The following is a 19,956-nucleotide window of genomic DNA, read 5'->3' as shown; positions in this document are numbered from 1 at the left end:
AGTTAAACAGTACTAAAAACACATAATCATTAAAACACATAAAAATAATACAAAAGACTACAATAATAAAACCCGCATCATAAAAAGCACCAGTACCCAATGTAGTGGTCGATACACTACTGAGATATGCTCCCACTACAGTTAGCCCCAGTTAGTAGCTTAGTGACTGTGCTTTGAACTGCCGTTTCCAAACAGTCTTTGGGGGGAAAATACATTTCCCAAGTCCAACCTGGAGGTTATAGAGCAAGGATAACTGTGGGCAGGCTTTTCCTGTCCAAAGAGTCATCAGTTGAGCCTCCAATCACAAACCTGGATCATCAAAGACCTGAAAAGGCCCTAAAATAAAGTGGAATGAGACTGCAGAACTACATTTATTGTTAATTCCCCCTGACCGCCCCCCACCCCCACCCCAAAAGCTCTTCGGAAACATCTGAACACTTTAAACAACTTTATGGTTTTTTAAGATGTATTTTTGAAGCCTAACTTACCTAGCTGTCCCAATACCAATTCATTTGCTGGTTTCCTTTTTTCTTTCTTGTCAGTACTGCTTTTCCTGTCATCGCTTCCTTTTCTTTTTGGGTCTTTTCTCCTTCCCTTTGTTCTCTTCCCAGTTTGCTCTGTTCAAGTTAAAATAAAAATAATAACATAATAAATTAGGAAAATAATCTACAGGTAGATGTTGGAAGACAGATTAAACTAATAGAAAATTTGGAAGACCGACAAAACTAATAGAAACAAAGAACACAATCCTTAATAAAATATTACAGTGGTTCTTGGTAGAGTATGATGTTCTGTGGAGATGGTTTACCACCCATTTAGGCAAATGGACAGTGCAAATTCAGTCTCAGATCCTATGAGCTGTATAAATTGCAGGCTGCAATTCTATGTATACAAATAATGGAACCTTCTTCTGAGAAACATGCATACGATCACTAGCACTTTGGTTGACCTGAATATTTAAGATTTAAGCCAATTTAGTACCCTTGAAATAATTATATTATTATTATTATTGTTATTATTATTATTATTATTATTATTTACATTTATATACCGCCCCATAGCTGAAGCTCTCTGTGTGGTTTACAAAAGTTAAAAACTGTAAACATTAAAAAGAAATATACAAAATTTAAAACCATAAAAAGCATAAAATACAAACAAAAACAGATAATATCCATTTAAAAACAACTATTCTGGGGTCAGTTAAAAAACTCTGCATATGCCGTTAAATGCCTGGGAGAAGAGAAAAGTCTTGACCTGGCGCTGAAAAGATAATGTTGGCGCCAGGCGAGCCTCATCAGGGAGATCATTCCATATTGAGCGGCCACCACTGAAATCAAGGAAATACTTGGTTAAAAACCAATATAACCTAATTTCAGTTTGGCTTAAATTCAAGTGTTCCTCCTATACTGAGTTAAGAATCCGAGTATCAGTCTGAGACTCTCAAGCCAGTTTGCTGCTATCAGCTTTGTGGATTTCTAATAAAGACAGGTTAGTAAAGGATTTCAGTTTTTGGAAGACAGTGCCTTGTGGTTCTTATCCCATAAAACGCTTGCTTACCTTTAGTCCCATTCAAAACATTCCAGTCAAATCTTAGCATGTGTGTAAACATTTCCTGGGCAGAGATTTGGGGTAATCAAGGACCAAGGTAAGGGAGATATGCATCGTACAAAGCTTCACAGGGAATGCAGTGGGGAAGGTCCATAGCTCAAGACTAGAGCACATGTTTTACCTGTGGACAGTCCCAGGTCCAATGCCTGACATGTCCAGTTAGAAGGATCAGGTAGCAGATGGTGTGAAAGACCTCAGCAAGTCAGAGCAGACAATACTAAGGGGCAAACAGTCTGACCTGGTATAAGGCAGCTACCTAGGAATAGGAGCTGCCTTACACCGAGTGGAACCCTGGGTCCATCTAGCCTAGGATTGTCGACACTGACTAGCAGTGGCTCTGCAGGGTTTCAAGACAGAAGATTTCCTGCGGGCAGAAGCTGGGGAAACTGCATGCAAAGTAGCTGCTCTACCCACTGATCTATGACTCCTCCTGAGTTTTAATCTGTTTTGATGTCATTGGCTAACAGTGCATGTGGCCACCATGTTATCTTATAAATTAAATTTGGGAAACACGTTTGCCAAGGTAACATTGCGATCAGTTTAAGACCAGCATTCTGGACCAAAGTATATAGAAAGGGCAGATTTATTATTCTTATATCCCATCACATGGCTTGAATGGGCCCTCAGGACAGCTTACAACATTAAATAACAAAATAATTGAAATCAAATTTTAAACTGTCACCAAATATCAATAAGTGCTTAAAAATTAATTTTAAATACCAACCTAATAAATCTACAAAGCACCACAGAACTAGAAAGCAATAAAACAGGTCAATTTAAAATAACAATCTGCCCTGGTCTCCAGCTGCCTACTGGAACAGAAATGTTTTGGCTTATTTTCGGAATGTGAAGGCAGAGTCAGCCTGCTGGTTTTCCCTGAAAAGGGAATTCAAGAAGCTATTCTCATTCCTGCCAATCTATATAAAGACAGGAATGGATTCTCCACCAGAAAGTAGGGAGGTAGGCAAGAGGATGCATCACCTTAGTTAATTGGGACCCAGAGTATTTGGGGCTTTAAAGGTCAAAAATAGCACTTCAGTTCGTGTCCAGAAACAAATAGAGAGCCAAGACAATTGTTCTGGCAGCACTTTAATGTGCTCCCTTTGGCTCATTGCCATCATTAACTGTGCAGACACATTATTAGCTAATTGAAGATTGCAGTGTACGTATTACAGTTGTCCAGCCTGGAACTTACAAAGGCATGTACCAGTGCTAGGTTGTTCTACTCTAACAGTGCAATGCTATACATGTCTACTCAAAAGTAATTCCTGTTCATTTCAATTGGTCTTACTTCTAAGCAGTCATAGGATTGCAGTCAAAGAGTGACTACTGCTGATGAACCAGCCTAAGCAAGTAAAAGGCACTTTGGCCCATGGCCACCAGATTGGAAATGTGACCCCATCCAGGACAGGGCCAACTCTCAGCTAATCAAATTCCCCTACCATTAAAGCAGACTTCCAAAACCTGGTGTCCTCCAGATGTCAGAGTAGCCACAATGATGGGATTTGTAGTCCAACCCATCTGGAGGGCACCGGTTTGGGAATGGCTGCATATCTGTTTTCTTTGTTTTGAACTTCAGTTTATTTACCTTTATCTAGTCTATCATTGCCCTCAGATAACTGTTCAGAACTTGACTGCCTCACCTGGCTCCACCAACAAGGAGAAATACAGCTGAATGTTAACAGTATACTGATGATCCCTCATTCCAGATCTCCAAACCACCTCTCCCAGGGATTGAAAAGTACAACGTCCAAAAGCATGGGAGACAAGATGGATCCTTGTGGAGTGCCAAAGCCCATAGGATGGAGCAGTCCAGTCCAGTTTCTCTTTCTAGGATCTAGCTGACAGCCAGGAGTGGAATTGCTGCAACGTTGTGCCTCCAAATAGTAATCACACACTAATCGGACTGTCCCCTTCCCCTGTCACACAACCCAAACTGTAACACCTGGACGATATAACTACACTGAATCTGATTCACAGGGAGTAACTGAGCATACATGGACAACTGAAATCCTAGAACATAATTCCAAGTCCTTTCTGGAAATATATTTAAAGTTAAATGTATACAAAATAATGTGAATTATCTATTGGATTTAATTCTCTTGGATGAGTCATGTAACGTAAAGACATACTTCGTTAAAATATTGCTGTTTCTATTAGCAGAACAACTACTCCAAGCTTTTAACTTAATCATTGGGAGGCTGAGCCTTCTCACTGAAGTCCTGTTAACTTTAATGGGTGCACCAGGAAGAAGGATGCTTGATGAGGTTAAAAACAGAGCGTGAAACTTTTAACACCTAGGACTGTATTAGGGTGCCAGGGTGGGACTTGAAATACAAATATGAATGCTTGATTCTGCCCTTGGTCATTGTAGGAAGATCAATAGCATTAGGGGAATGCAAACATGCTGTGGTTTTGTGTCATTTACACCAAGGGGCCTCTACCTGTTTTGATATTATGCTGGGGGTAGCAATTTGCAAATTGCTTACTTTTAGGCCTTTTTGTGGGTGCTTAATGTAAGTGAATTACCTGAAGCTACTGCTTTGTGGTTTGAGCTACCAAGAGGAAAACACAGCAGTTGCCCCACGGTACACTGTACAATGGCTCATGTCATTATTAACAGATTCCCAAGCCTCCAGAACTGGCTGCTGTTAGAGAAGGAATACTGGGGGTTACACGCACTATTGGCTTAAACCAATTAGGCTGTTCTTGGTAGCCACTTAATAAACCACTACTATAGTTTTATAGAGGATTTAGATTTCCAGGCATGCCAATCAAATATTTTTCTCCCAAGGACTGAACTGACTTCCAGGAAGAAAGAAAGGCAAAATTGATGTTTGCTCAATTCCTGCCAGCTAACTGGAGAAGGGCAGACACATTTTTCACTTGACTTAACAAATAAAATATATGGCTTTGTTTAGATGGTGCAATGCTTCCAAACAGCCATATGAATGTTAGACTTTTTGACAAAGAAGCCTGTCAAAAGGAACAGCTGCATTTCAAAGCCTGACAACTAGAGGGTAGCTTTTCGGTTCACAGAAGAGAGAGAGAGAAAAGTCCCACTTTAAACTGGCAGCCCCTTCCAGCTCTAAGAGACATTTGCCTGCCTAAATGATTATTCGTCAGTTGCAAAATAAATCACCAAGCTCAAGTTTACGAAGAAATCCCTCCAAAAGTAGAAGTGCATGCCAAGTGTATTCTACCAAGGTTTTGTATATTAACTGCCACGGCATGCAGTAATTAATAACTGGACTGGGCCAGTGATGGATGGGTAAGATGTTTTCCTTTTTCTCTGTGTGTGGAAAGAAAAGAGAACGGAGGACAAAGACATCTTGGGTCAAGCATTTTATACGGAAAGCATGCTGTTCTGTGCAGTGATACTACTACTAAATGGATATTGTTGTTTTTATGCTTTTGATGGTTTAAAAATTTTATATTTGTTTTTAATGTTCACTGTTTTTAACTTTTGTAAACCGCCCAGAGAGCTTCGGCTATGGGGCTGTATATAACTGTAATAAATAAATAAATAAATACTACTGTGGGATTATCCAAGCCACTGATTCTTGTACATGGGGCTGATGTCAAGGGTAGGCATGGTTGGGCACCTACCCAGGCCCCACACCCAGGCAGGGGCCCACAGACAAGATCCCCCTGGACTTGCTCCTGCTCTTCACCATTGCCACCTGCTTGTTCACCTGCCTCTTGCTGTGTTCTGAACTGTGGTGGTGGTGAGGAGGAGGAGCAGGCGATGCCACTGCCTGCGTGCCCCCTGGCTCTCTGCCAAGCAAGCAAGTGGTGGCAATGATGAGAAAGAGGAGGGCAGGCAATAGCAGCCAGTGTCAATGGTGGTGAGAAGGTAGGCTCACTGAGGGAGGGAACTCATTGAGGGTGCCTTGCCCAAGTCCCCTCAAACAACACGACCCGGCATGCTTGTACACTATTAAAATCAGTTGGAGTTGAGGATGCTCAGCCAATTTCCAAAGGCTACCAACACGATGCAGGCTTGCAATTCCAAACAATGCTGTCTGGCAAGGTTATATTCCAACAACTTGCTGATGAAATGGCTACTAGTCCTGATGGCTATGAGCTGCTACCTCCAGTATCAGAGGCAGTATACCTATGTACAACAGTTGCTGGGGAGCATGGGAGGGAGGGTGCCCTGCTTGTGGGTCTCTGGTTAGCAGCTTGTTGGCCACTGTGCAAACAGAGTGCTGGACTAGATGGATCCCTGGTCTGATCCAGCATGACACTTCTGTTTTTGACTAACTGACCATGATAAGAAAGCAAACCTCTTCTGTCCCTTGTCCCCAGGAATTGGTTCAGACATAAAGATATTGTGAAATACAGTGAGCAACATATGGCCCACAGCACTTCTTCTTCCAGTCCATTAGACTCCTATCAGGGGCCCTTTATAGAACCTGTCAATTACTGGTTTCAAACTTGACCTGCTCTGGAAATCAGAATGCAAGTAGCAATTCCTTGATCTAGTCCCTGGAGCCAGTAGCTCCTAAACTTTGTGCCCATAATTATTAGAGTAGGGACTTGGTTATTTTGTGTATCTGAGGGCCAAACTAGACACAATAGCGAAGCTTCATGACTGGATCTACATTTTGGCAAATAGCATCTGGCGTGAGGGGTGGTGGTGGAGGCTGACACAGATCAGGGCTATGGTACTGGGGGACATTTCTCCCAGAGCCATATTTCTGATGAAAATCATCCCTGCACGCTTCTGCTTGTCCCACTAGTGAAAATGTATATAAGCAGGGTGGGTGTATACACACAGGTTCTCCCTTATGTGATTAATAGCAGCTTTGGGGAGTGGCAATTTTCTTTGGGAAAATGGCATGGGGGTGGAGAGAGGAAGGTTACCCCGCCCTTTAACATGAAATATGTGGCAGGGATCCATTGGAATCATCCAGATTCCACTTCTTTCCTTCTAGGACAGTCTTCCACAACTTGGGTCTCTCCAAAAATTGTTGGATTACAACTCCCATTATTGCTGACCATTGGCTGGGGCTGATTGGATCCTGTAGGCCAAACACATCTGGACAGACTCAGGTTGGGGAAGACTTCTCTCTAGGGTTTCTAGATGACACACCTCCCACTCTCCCACCCATGTTGCTGGGGAACATGGGTGGGAGAGTGCTGTTGCACCATGTCCTGCCTTGTTGGTCCCTGGCCGATGGATGGTTGGCCACTGTGTGAACAGAGTGCTGGACGAGATGGACCCTCGCTCTGATCCAGCAGGGCTCTTCTTATGTTCTTATCCAGTCTATCCTGGATCCAATATAGTCTCCCACCCCTGCCATAAAGCCTAATATTTTCCTGTTTGTACCAGCTTGAACTGTTGGATTATCTAAATTTGTTTTCAGTTTTTTGTGAGCCTCCTTCGGAAAGTATAATGGAAAGGCAGGATATAAAACTCTTTCTAAATAACTCTTTCTTTTGCTTGCAAAGTGGAGGAGGCAGGGAGGGCTGGCCAGTAGCAAGGGAAAAGCCTATTATGAGCCAGTATAGACTGAAATGGTGTTTGTATTCTGAACTCCCCCAATTCCACATTTTCCCCCATCGCTAGCTCTTAGTAGCTGCCAGCCCGTCTTAAGAGTATCACGTAAACATATAACCTACACTGTAGTATATAGGACAAACTCAAAAAAATTCCATAACTTCATATTTCACAAGCCAAACTTCCAAAGTGACCACAAGTGACAGTAAGAAAGGCCACTTTAAGCACATTTCCAAGAAAGCAGATTTGTTTTGGAAGTAAAGGCTTCTGGGCTACAGATCAAAAGAGCAAAATGTAAGTCTCATGCATTTCTTGGGGTTATTTAATAGCCTCTGTGACCGCTGGGATTACAGAATGATATGCAAAAATGAAACTCCCAAGGCGAAAGCTGTTATTTAGCCAAAGACATTGTAAATAGTAAGTAAATATGAAAATAATTTTCATAGGCCCATCTAACGAATGCCAAAGCAGGTTGATGTATATCTGAATTAACTGCTTATCTGTCTCAGGAAACAGAAGAGAACAAAACCTATCCAATGTGATTCCTACACCATTTAAACAGAAGCTTTTAAGGAGTACCTTCAGATCTGTAAAAATATAAAAGTGAAGATCAGAATGAGAAATAAAATACAAGTTCTGCCAACAGATTTATAATCTGACGTAACTACTGTAAATAAAGATATAATATCATGGCTGTGTTCATTGCTGCATTTTTTTTTCTTGAATCACAGGAAATGATATTTGTGGTTTAGTTCCGTTTCCAAATTTGTCACTGGGAAAGCTCCACTTGACTTATCAGGAAGCCACAATGAGCTTCTTCAGTGTCAAGTCTCTCTTTCCCACTAGCACTATCCCTTTTGTGGAAGTCTGTATTACCTGAGGCTAGCAGTCAAACCTAGGGTGACCATATGGAAAGGAGGACAGGGCTCCTGTATCTTTAACAGTTGCATAGAACAGGGAATTTCAGCAGGTGTCATTTGTATATATGGAGAACCTGGTGAAATTCCCTCTTCATCACCACAGTTAAAGCTGCAGGAGCTATACTAGAGTGACCAGAGTTAAAAGAGGGCAGGGCACCTGCAGCTTTAACTGTGGTGATGAAGAGGAAATTTCACCAGGTTCTCCATATACACAAATGGCACCTACTGAAATTCCCTTTTCTATGCAACTGTTAAAGATACAGGAGCCCTGTCCTCCTTTCCATATGGTCACCCTAGTCAAATCTCAACTTCAACTGAAACAGAAAAGATAACTCAGCTCCAGTCAGTTTAGTTCCTGTAAAAAATAAGCTGGCAAACGTGAAGCATTTGGAGTAGGAGGCCAAAACAAGACACCTGCACCAAAACATCCTGGCTAATTATGAAACCAGCATGGAAGCTGCCATGTGAATCAAATGAGTAGCTGCAATATTCTTCTTGATGGGTTATTTTGGCAGAAAGAGCCGCTACACTAGCAAGTGGGGACATTCTTTCCCAAATATACCCATAATATTCATACACACAGAACACTGTTAATTCAAATGTGGCTTATGCATAATACACTTTGCTTAAAATCACAAGGTTACTCGAAACAACAGCCCCTTTTATCTGGTGTCTCAATACATGCAGCACTGTGTATATACCCTGTGCAAAAAAACCCAAGAAGACAGAAACACCAATCCAAATTCTGCAACCAGGACAGGAAAGACCAGTAGAGAGATGAGTCACAGACTGGATAAGGGCTCTCTGTCTAGTTGTGGGTGCACAGGCCAAGTGCAGAAGAAGTAGGACTAAAGGGATGCTGTGAACTCCGTGGTGCATGCATATTTAACAGGTGCCATATATTCCTTATATAAGAACATACATTGTTGACATATATTTAATGCACAGAGCAATTTCAGGCAAATCCCTGTTGGTTCCCAGGGTATTCTACACAGTATTTGTACTGCAGTTACTACCTAAGGCTCCAAGAGGCTCAAAGAACTTGGACACATCCTCTACATTACTGAGAAACTGCAGCCTTTAGCTCTAGGTGGCTGTGTTTTGAAAGTCTTTCTTGTGATGGCTAGAGATGGATCAGATAAACCTCCCACCCCCACGATAAATGGTCAAATTTTCCCTACCAGGCTGGTCGATCCTGCCCATGGGGTCTCAGGTGAGGCCCCTCCCCAAAGCCCTGTCCCCTAAGAGGGGAGAGGGGGTGGGAGGTTTTGCTCCTCCAGCAAGCTCTTCATGTGGGAAAGGCAACGGAGCAGCAAAGCTGGCGCCTCGGCAGGCTTTAGTCCGCCTGGCCTTTTCCCCAAGCTGGGAAAAGCCCACAAGGAGCAACGGAGACTCCCTGACTGAGGTGCAGCTGGAAGAGATCAATGATGTCAGGCCAGGGTACTGCCCATCAGCTCAGTTGGTGTCAATGAATTCAGGAATTTATTGAAGAGATTTAAGAAAAGTACAGGGTTGGACTTCATCTGCTGAGTTTTAGAACAGACGGTATCACATTAACTTCTTGACAGATTGTAATCTTTATTTTAAAAGGTTAAAGTACGTATTTATAGCAGTTCCCTTCCATTTACATTACATTTGTGTATTTACTGAAAATTCTGCATGCCATGAGAATATTCTAAATGGGGAGGAGTGTTGAGACGATACTGCATTAAAAATTTATGTAGTAGCTTAAGCTATTGGCATTCTGTAAGTGCACATGGTCCTTTCATCTCTTCTTTTTGGTGGCAACCCCCCAGTGCTCCTGAAGGTTGGAAGAGGCTGATGCCAAAAGCAAAAAACAGCCGTACGTGTGCGTAAGGGCTTTGCATGAATCCTTGGGCATCTCTAGATCCCAGCCATCTTTTGTTTTTATTATGATATAGGAAATTCAAGACTTGCCAGAGCGACTGCATAAAAAGTGCATTTTTAATATACATTTCATACAGCCATAGAACATATTCACAAAGAGGGACTGTAAATTAATCAGCACGGAATACATTTGTATTCCTGAAGTCATGGGTTCTCAACAAGGGGGAAATTCCTCCCGGGGGGGGGAATTTTAGGATTCCAGGGGGGGGAATTTGGACCACTATTCAGCAAAGTATGATGTCCTGTAGATTATGTCTTCCTACACGTTATTAAAAATGTCCCAGAAAAGTGTCATGTCGTCTGCAAAAGCCAGGCCTTTGCTCTCTTTTCCCTCCCTCCCTCGCAATCCTAGAAGTTTCAAGCTTCCCATTTAAAGGAGCAATGCAAAGCACAGGAGCTGAGAATGTAAAAGGGGCCATGCTTTGCGTTGCCCCTTTAAATGGGACTAATATAGGAAAAAATAAAACATTTTCAATATTATATGCATATTATTTGGAATGCACATTTTGAGTTAGACTATCTTGGGAAGGGAGGAATTATATTCTGAACAATGGTGAAAGGGGGAATGGAGCAAAAAAGGTTAAGAACCACTGCCTTAAGTCATAGTGAAACCTACTAGGGACAAGCAGCATTCTTGAAAACACTGGACATTTTTATGGCCACTCCTGCTGTCTCCCTGCAGATTTTGTCCTTCCTCCCCACCTGCAACAATTCCTCTACTGGTATTATCCTCTGGACTGAGAATGTCCAAACCCCAGCCCTCTCTGGAATCCCTCCCATATCTTGTTAATTGAGCTACTATATTTCCCCTAAACAATCTGGAAAAAAAAATCAAACATAAACAGAACTCCTTTTTCTGTTATGCATTCTCCACATTTGACACCTGGTCCCAATCTATTCTGCAAAGCTACATAAATTTGTTGAACTGAAATATTAGTTGGTGACAACGTAGCCTCCTAGCAAATTAATCTGTGATTGAGTTTGGACCATCAGCAGAGGAAAAGAAGTCACTGTGGTTTCTTTTCCCCACCCCGTACCCGCATCTTGCATGCCTGCCTGCTTGCCAATATTTGTAATTAGCCGTGTTGCAACATGGTTCCCATGTCATCCAAACTTGACAAGTGGCTTCCAACCCCCCTAGCCTTGCTAAATCTATATAGAGGACTAGATTGTAACTTGCCAAGTAAGAAATTAATAAGCCATCTACTGCTAGCAGCTAGATGGTTGATAGCCAAGCATTGGAAAGATGGTAAAGGGCTCCAAATTGATAACTGGTACCACAGGGTATTGCACATTGCTGTTAGAAAAACTGATGCAAAAATAAGGATAATACGAGGACAAATAAGCGAAGGCAAATTTGAAGGGGTATGGAGGAAATTTATGGACTTTGTGAATAAAGAAGAAGATGGGAGAAGACCTCCATTGGCATATACAGAATTATGGAAAGTATAGGTGGGGGGGGGGAGAAGGAAATTAAATATATTAAGTAAATTAATGGCTAATAATCCTAAATCCAGGCGGAGCTGTATTGAAATCTGTATTGAAACTGAATGTTCATGTATGATGTAATATTCGACTTATGAAAGCATCATCATCATCATCATCGGCTTCTTTTCCCCTCCTCGTACCTGCCTCTTGCATGCCTGCCTGCTTGCCATTTTTGTAATTAGCTGTGATGCAACATGGTTCCCATGTCATCTGAACTTGACGAGTCAGTGGCTTCCAAACCACCCCATAAACCCTACAACAAGCCATGGGTTACAAAGTGGTTTGGAAGCCACTCCGCCACGCACCTTGCCCAGTGCGGATGACACCGCAACTTGCGCCATGGCAAGGTCAATTAGGGAAAGTATGGTGGGCACACAAGTGGCACGTGCGGGACAGGGACAAGAAGTCATAGTGGCTTTTCCCTGGTGACTGTCCAAACCTGGTCTCTGAAATGTATGACCCCACAGACGGTTCCAGCAATATCATGACCTGTACCATTAATGATGGGGAAATACATTGGCCACAATTATTATTATTAATAATAATAAGGAAGGAACGCCTCCTCCCATATGTACCTACCCGGACCTTAAGATCATCTACAGGTGGCTACTAGGAGGAGGGCTTTCTCCGCTGTGGCACCCCGGTTGTGGAACGAGCTCCCCAGAGAGGTCCGCCTGGCGCCTACACTGTACTGCTTTCGTCGCCAGCTGAAGACCTTTTTATTCACTCAGTATTTTAATACTTAATTTTAACTTAAATTTAAATTTTACTGTTTTAACTCTGTATTTTAATCTTATATCAACTTTGCTGTGTGGTTTTATCCTGGTTGCGCTTTTTATACTGTATTTCGTAATTGTGTTTTAACCTGTTGGGTGTTTTACTGTGGTTTTAATTTTTGTGAACCGCCCAGAGAGCTTCGGCTATTGGGCGGTATAAAAATGTAATAAATAAATAAATAAAATAAATAAATAAATAGCACCATCAAGGCACATGGTGCTGTACAGAGTAAAACAGTAAATAGCAAGGCCCTGCGCATAGGCTTACATTCTAATAAAATCATAGTAAAGCAATAAGGAGGGGAAGAGAATGGAAACAGGCACAGGGTAGGGTAAACAGGCACAGGGTAGGGTAAAACTAACAGTATAACAGTATAACTAACAGTCTAAAGTCTGAGCAACATCAAGTTTTAAAAGCTTTAGGAAAAAGAAAAGTTTTTAGCTGAGTTTTAGAAGCTGTGATTGAAGTTGTAGATCTCAAATGTTCTGGGAGAGCATTCCAGGCGTAAGGGGCAGCAGAAGAGAATGGACGAAGCCGAGCAAGGGAAGTAGAGACCCTTGGGCAGGCGAGAAACATGGCATCAGAGGAGCGAAGAGCACGAGTGGGGCAATAGTTTCAGATGAGAGAGGAGAGATAGGGCGGAGCTAAACCGTGGAAAGCTTTGAAGGTCAACAGGAGAAGTTTATATTGGATTCTGAAGTGAATTGGAAGCCAATGAAGAGATTTCAGAAGTGGAGTAACATGGTCAGAGTGGTGAGCCAAGAAGATGACCTTAGCGGCAGCGTGGTGGACAGAAACCAACGGACTGATGTGAGAAGAAGGAAGGCCAGAGAGAAGAAGGTTGCAGTAGTCCAACCGAGAAATAACCAGTGCACAAGCCAGCACAGAATTAGGTACACTTAAACTCACAGCAACCCTTGAAGCTTACTTAACTCAGGGTTGTACTGTGACCATTCTCTTTTGGTAAGAAATGCAGGGTAGTGAAAAGAACACTCTTGAATTTTGATTTATTATTAATAGGAGCACCCTCTTTTGGTAGAAGGGGAAAAAAGAATCTTGTGGCAGTTTACCACCTAACAGATTACTTGTGGCATAATTTTTTCTGGGCTAAAGTCCATTAGATGCGCAAACATATGATCCTCAGTTGGCAGAAAGATATATGTATGTGAGTTCTGAGGAAATTGTAAACAGCAGGGCAAAAAGCTCATGAATTGCAAGGTTAGCAGTAGGGCTCTGACATTTCTGTGTAGATCCCAAATGTATACAATAGAAGAACAGAGTGATTCATTCACAACAGCAGTCACTATGATAATACTATCTTTCCAGATATGTTATTCTAATTTAACAATTTTAAAGTGTGTCAAACTAGAACAGTATAGCTAGAAAGATAGTATTATCACAGTGACTGTTGTTATGTTTGGTGACTCTGCTCTTATCTTGTATACATTTGGGATCTACACAGAAATGTCACAGGCCCCCTTTTTATATCCCCCCTGTACTTGTGTGTTTGTGTTTCAGTGCATATGCTCCTCCATCTGAAGATAAACTCTAGACCACAAAAGCTTATGTCACAAAGGTGCCACAAAGATGCTACAAGAGTCATTTTTGATTTTTCTGCAACATCTTTCAACTAAGTTGAGCAAAACTATAGATATCTGCCTTGTGATGAAATTACATTCTCTCTGTTTCATCAATGACAATAAAATCATTTCTAAGTTTGGATGTTGATTTAATTACAGGAGGAAAACCTTGTCCTCTTCACTGGAGCAGCTTTCAGTTCTGAAACCAAATCCAGAGTTCCTAAGAGAATCGTTTTAATTCAGCCCTTCCCAGCACGGCCAATGCTAGCTGGGAATGATGGGAGTTGCAGTTCAACACATCTGCAGGGCACCAGGTTGGGGAAGTTTGCCTAATTCATGTTGAAGCTAGGACAGGAATGGGTTTACTATCTAAAATGTGAATGTACACTGAATTCGCAGAGACTTAAGGGCACAAGGATTACAAGGATTCTCTAGGATTACAATATTGAAGCATTGGATGATGTATTCTGCTGCTACCATCCCACTGTAAGGAAGAATGCAGAATATGCAAACTCAAGTTCTCACATACCAGTATTTTGGGTGTATCAACTTTGCAGCCCATGGGTTATTTTTCCACAAGGTGATTTTTTAACTTATCATTTTAAGCAAGAAGGACAAAAGGCAAATGCTGGGCCTGTTCAGATGATACACTAAGCCATGGTTAGGCCATTAACCCCTTTGCAGCAAATGGTTAGTGAGCATGTTTAAACCATAGTTAGGTAGCCGCCATAAAATTTAGCTCAAAGTGCTTAACCACCATGGGCTTAGAGTGTTGTCTGAACAGGATCAATATTTACAAACTGAAAAGGCTGCATTTGTTTCAGCTCTGCCTGTAGTATAACCAAACCAACACACAGTAAGCTTAAATGGCTTGGTAACTTTGAAGGATCTTTGATCCAAATCTAAACTTTTAATGTGAACTCTGAGATGTTGCTTTACGCAGTGAGTGATGAGATTTTTCTAAACTAATTTTGCCTGCCTCTGATTTGGGCATAATAAATGTGGTTATAGGATTTTCCTTTCTGTGCATTAAGGAAGTCTGTATCATGATCAACACCTTCAAAGCCACACATTTTTCAATATACACATTTCATAGGCCCTCAAATTTCAACGCAAGCAAAAGCTTTCAGCAAAAGAGAATGCGGTCCAGACAGTCCTAAGGAAACCCTAACCATGTGATGGATTCTGAGGAGGCTCCAAAGCCACAAACACAACTGACTGAAAACTCTGCCAAATAGGCAGATGCTCCTTCTGGAGAAAATGTTACACAGCTCTGAGTTTCAATTTCTGTATTTTTGTTGCAAAAAACACACAATTTTTTTTCAGAAGATGTGGATTCAATTGTGTGCTTTTAGTTTTTAAATAAAATAAAATAAAATAAAGGAAAGCTATTGAGACCATGTTCACTTAAAACCATCTTCAGATTTTTTTTTATGCATTATAAGCCACACACACTTTATTAAGAAGCACAGCAACTTATTTTGCAGATAAAGCTAAAAGCACAGAAGCGCAAAAGATTGTTTGGCAGCAGTTTAACCTTTGATCCTTAACAGAGCCAAAGGCAATTGCCAAGTTGCTAATGCAACTGCTACTAAGCAATGCAAGCGAGCCAGATGTGCCCATAAAAAACCCTAACATTGTAGAGCCTTAAGGGTAAAGATTAGCAATAAGAATGCCTAGAAGGTGGGAGTAAACAGCATGCTTCTGCAAAAAGATTTCATTACAGGCTAAACAAAAATTTACTATCAACAAATGTGTTAATAGTGAATTTCTAGTTAATTTCCTACTTGGAGGAAATTATATTGTTTGCACAAGGTCAGCAGAAGCCACATATCAGGTTCTCATGTGAACTATGAAATTAAAGGAGTTGCCCTGATATCTTGCTAACAATTATAGGATTATTTAGTGCATGTTCAGAAGGAACAATTACCACCTACGACAAAGATAAGATTGCATATTTGTTTCCATTAACAGATGGGAGATGAAGGCACAAATCCCATACTGGTTCTCTTTTTAAACAGCCATGGCTTTTGAAGTGGCAGTTAAGAGATGGTCTTCTTTGTGGCGGCATCCCAACTTTGGAACCCTCCTGAGGAAGACATGATTGTCACTGACTCTGTATTCTTTTTGACACCAAATTAAAACATTTGTGTTTGCCCACACGTTTTACATTTTAAATTCAGCCTATATGGATTTTAGATTGATTGTTTCTTGGCTGAATAGATTTTATGCCTCTCACTGTAATGTTATTGCTGTTGTTATAGTTTATTTGTTTTTATAATTTTATGTATACTGCCCTAGGATCTATTAGAGATGAAGGAATAGTTTAGAATTTTAAAAAATTAAATTTAAAAATAGTGAACTGCAGACAATTTAGTCCAGAGCAGTCCCTTTGCAGCATCACCCCACAGTTACAGGACTGGAGTTATAAATAAATATTAATTAATTATATGAGCTGACTTAAGTGATAGTGCCCCATTATAACACAAGGTGTTTTATATTGTGATGTCATAAGTAATATCATGCCATAATGTCAATAAAACTAGGCCGTGAGACAACCAAATGTGGAGTTGAATGCATGGTGACTACACATTAGTCAACCTCTGATTACTGGATGGTATAGAAATGTAATAAATAAATATCTGTAGAATGCTAAGTCTCAAGATTTTGGAATTCATATAACCACAAAAGCATATGTAGATTCAGCAGTAGCTGTTGCAATTTTTCACACAGAAACTTGCAGAACACTTATAAAGAAAGGTGTCCCTTTAAACATGTGCAGAATGCCTTGGTCTTTTCACTGAGAAACTTCAAGTATTTCCCTCAAATCTGTAGAAAGGGGAATAGTTTCCATAAAAGAGGGAATGAACATGACATCCAATAGAGCTGATCTCCAAGATGTCTTATTTAGAAATTAAGCTATGCCACATGGTACAAGTTCTTGAATTCATTAGGATTTATGAGAACACATACACATGCATTGTCAAAAGCAAAACAAAACATCAAATACATCAAAGCTTTTAAAATTCCAAGGAACACTTGTTTCTGGTTGCACATAGTTTTCTCAACTCATTCAACCTCTTAATGACTGTGGAAGGGGAGGGGAATAGGATATTTGTCAAAGTGAGCTACAATTTTCATTTTAGAAATTCACTGACAAATTGTCCCTCAGATCTGGAAGAAATCCAGCCAACGCAAAGCAAGCTGCAAAGTACATGCCTTGTGTGACACTTAAAAAATACAACTCAGTTTGTCGTTCACAGGGGCTTGGAGGAGTTGCGACACCACTCCTTGCATCACACTTGGGAGTTTCAAGGCCGAACTAACATTACGTTAAATGTGTTTAGAACGTCTGATTTTTCTAAAGAGAAATAATTATAATTGAGGTGGGGAATTTCATTTGGGACTGTGGCAAACGGTGAGGGAGAGTTTAATCCTGTCCCCTGCTGTGATCCTGATGGCCCCATCCCACCCCACCCCACTATTTGCATCAGGAGACAAATAAACAAGAGGATGAGTTGTTTTTTTAATGTCATTTTGATTTCTTTGATTACTTCTGGGATCTGCCCTTCATCCCATTATGGTGGAGCTGTCCTTGTTTAACATCTGAATTAGTTCTCACTGAGGCCATAGCTAGACCTAAGGTTTATCCCAGGATCATCCCGGGTTCGTCCTTGCCTGAGCGCTGGTTGCCCTGTGTGGCACTTAGATGAACAGGTTTGACCCCAGGACAACCCTGGGATAAACCTTAGTTCTAGCTACGGCCTGAGTCTAAATTGGGAAGTCCTAGCTCTGCATGCTATTTTGTTGATATCTCACTGCCCTACTAAGGGCAGGGATAATGCATGTTAAGCAAACTCCCTCCCCAAGTCAGATGAACCTTACCAATACATTTTTAACTGTAAGAAGAAAAGAAAATATATATTTGGATATCCACCTGTGCAGCCCAATACACCTTTTCTGAACAGATTTAGGGAGTAATCCTAAGGCCCCTAGACAACCTCTGGGAGGCCATAGGATAGTTTGGATTCCTGGATCTGAGGCTGGAGACAACACTCCAACCTTAGACCCAGGAGTCCAGCACAGAGAGAACGGCATCGGCTGCCTCTCCAAGGTCACAAAGCTGACCAAGGAGGAAGGGAAAGAGGGCGTCCCCTGGGCAGAGAGGACAGGAGAGGGCTTATGCTGTATCCCCAGGCCTCCCCGGTCTCCTTCCCCCACCCCGATACCATAGCTAAATGTGTGAAAGCCCAACTAGCGAAAATACAGAGTGGGAGGCGTACAGAAGCAACAGTTGCCTTCTCCACACCTCCCACTTTGCTTTGGATGGCTGTAAGCCTCCAAGTTTAGAGGCTTACGGCCAACCCTATAGGATTCAACCCTTAGTGATGTTGGAGCCAACAGAGTTGAAGGGCTGTATTTCTTTCCAAGTCCCACCCAACTATTGTATGTGTGTGCATGTGTGTGTATAAGAAAACAAGTAATTGGGAAAAAAATGGCTTGGCTCTTAAACTTTTACAACCTACAGCAGAATCAGGAAGATGCAATAATCATGTTTATGGCAGCTGGTTTTCTAAGCCCCAGCAGGACCACTTACCTGGGTAAAGATCCTTCTCAATAAGTTTCATCTGGAGATGGAAGATCTGTTCCTGGAGTTTGCAAATGGAGTGCTTCATTTTCTCTCGCCTTGTCACCATGTAACAAAGATTTCTAACCTGCAAAACAGAATAAGAAGAGTCTCCATTTTAATAGTGAATTCTTAAGAGATCCACTGGTAGATCAGCTTCTCAAAGTACTTTATAAATTTCCTGCTTATCTTTACCCTCTTACTTGACTTCATCAGATCTTTCCATTCCCATCTGTCATGCTGCAGTACCCAAGTATTCCAGAGGCAGTACAAATAATAAAAAGACTGCAGGCTAGAAACCCCCAATAACCACATTCCTTTTGGCTCAGATGTCATGCTGACTATTATGATTATGACCAACAATAAGCTACAGAAAAATGTGCAAAGGTCTGAAGAGGAGCCCACTCATGCTGGGATGTTGGGAGTGGGTTTTGTGTGTGCCCCCTCCCACTTTATCCTTTACATGTTCAGGTAAACAACTGAATGTGTTCTCTCAAGTACGTCTCTGTACCTTCTTGTAAGTTCATAAATTTACACCTTCAATACATAACTTACAATTCCAAGTTATGCTAACTGCAGTTCTGGATGGATGCTATCACAAGGTTCCATTTCAATGCAGATTATGCATCTGTGGCCAACATCAAGTGTAAGACATTGTTCACTACACGTTAATTTGCCCTCTGTACAGGGACCCAAGAGAGAGATTCCAGAAACACTTGTTAACACATGGATATAGGAATGCCCTTGCAGAAACGGTTCATTTTCTTTTGAGTGATAACAACAGTTGTGTGACATATAAAGTGGCTTCATTTGCTCTGGCAGCAAAAAAGATTAGGAAGAGAGAACTAGACAAAATTGCCATAAACTGCCATGGAGATTCAGATTGCTGAGTGAAAGCTGAGTTTCAGTTATGGTAAATTCTAAGTTATCTGTATAATTTTCTACTGTTCGAAATATTTATATTACTGTATATATGTATAAATATTTTCCTTTGATGTATTTGTCATAGCCTTTGGTTAGTACAATAATCTTTGAACTACTAAAAAAATAATATAAAAAACACTTTTACAATCTATCTCTCATCTTTTTTCATTACAACTTCTGGATGTAGTTCACTGTTCCCATTTTAGAGACAAGGGACAAAAGTCACTGGGAAATTCTCTTGTGCGAACCTCATGGAAATTAATAGGAACTGCACAAGAGAACATCCTGATTAATTGTATCCAAGGAAATGGAAGCTGAGAGACAACGGGTGCTTCCAGATGACAGAACAGTTGGGAGACAAGACTCAATTCAGTTAAAAGCATTTGTCAGGATAGAGGAATGAGTTTAGAGGAGAAACAAGAGAAAGATAAACCTTATTAAGATCTTAGCTATACATGCAGGGAGAGGGCTCCACCAAGCATCTCTAAATGTCGCATGTGCCATTTAGCCCCTCTCCGGCATTTGTGCATACAGTATGAACATCTGCAGGGCAGAGGCCTTCACATGTGAAGCTCTATGTGCAAAGGCCCCACCCTGCAGATGTCTGCGTTGTACTCT

The 19,956-nt window shown here is 41.2% G+C and overlaps 1 protein-coding gene across 3 annotated transcripts in view; it reads right to left on the bottom strand.

Annotated features, from left to right (window-relative positions):
- Positions 1-19,956, bottom strand: part of JADE2 (jade family PHD finger 2) — a 186,643-nt gene that overhangs the window by 7,865 nt on the left and 158,822 nt on the right. For all 3 annotated transcript variants that reach the window (XM_063120744.1, XM_063120745.1, XM_063120746.1), the window contains 2 exons: positions 18,385-18,502; positions 489-617 (listed from right to left, as the gene is read on the bottom strand). In XM_063120744.1, the coding sequence (XP_062976814.1) occupies positions 489-617; positions 18,385-18,502 (247 nt within the window). The remainder of the gene's footprint in view (positions 1-488; positions 618-18,384; positions 18,503-19,956) is intronic.

Source organism: Elgaria multicarinata, chromosome 3 (genome assembly GCF_023053635.1).
Source record: "Elgaria multicarinata webbii isolate HBS135686 ecotype San Diego chromosome 3, rElgMul1.1.pri, whole genome shotgun sequence".
Taxonomy (NCBI): Eukaryota; Metazoa; Chordata; class Lepidosauria; order Squamata; family Anguidae; genus Elgaria; species Elgaria multicarinata.
Note: the sequence above shows the minus strand (reverse complement) of the source record. Positions and strands in the feature narration are given on the sequence as shown.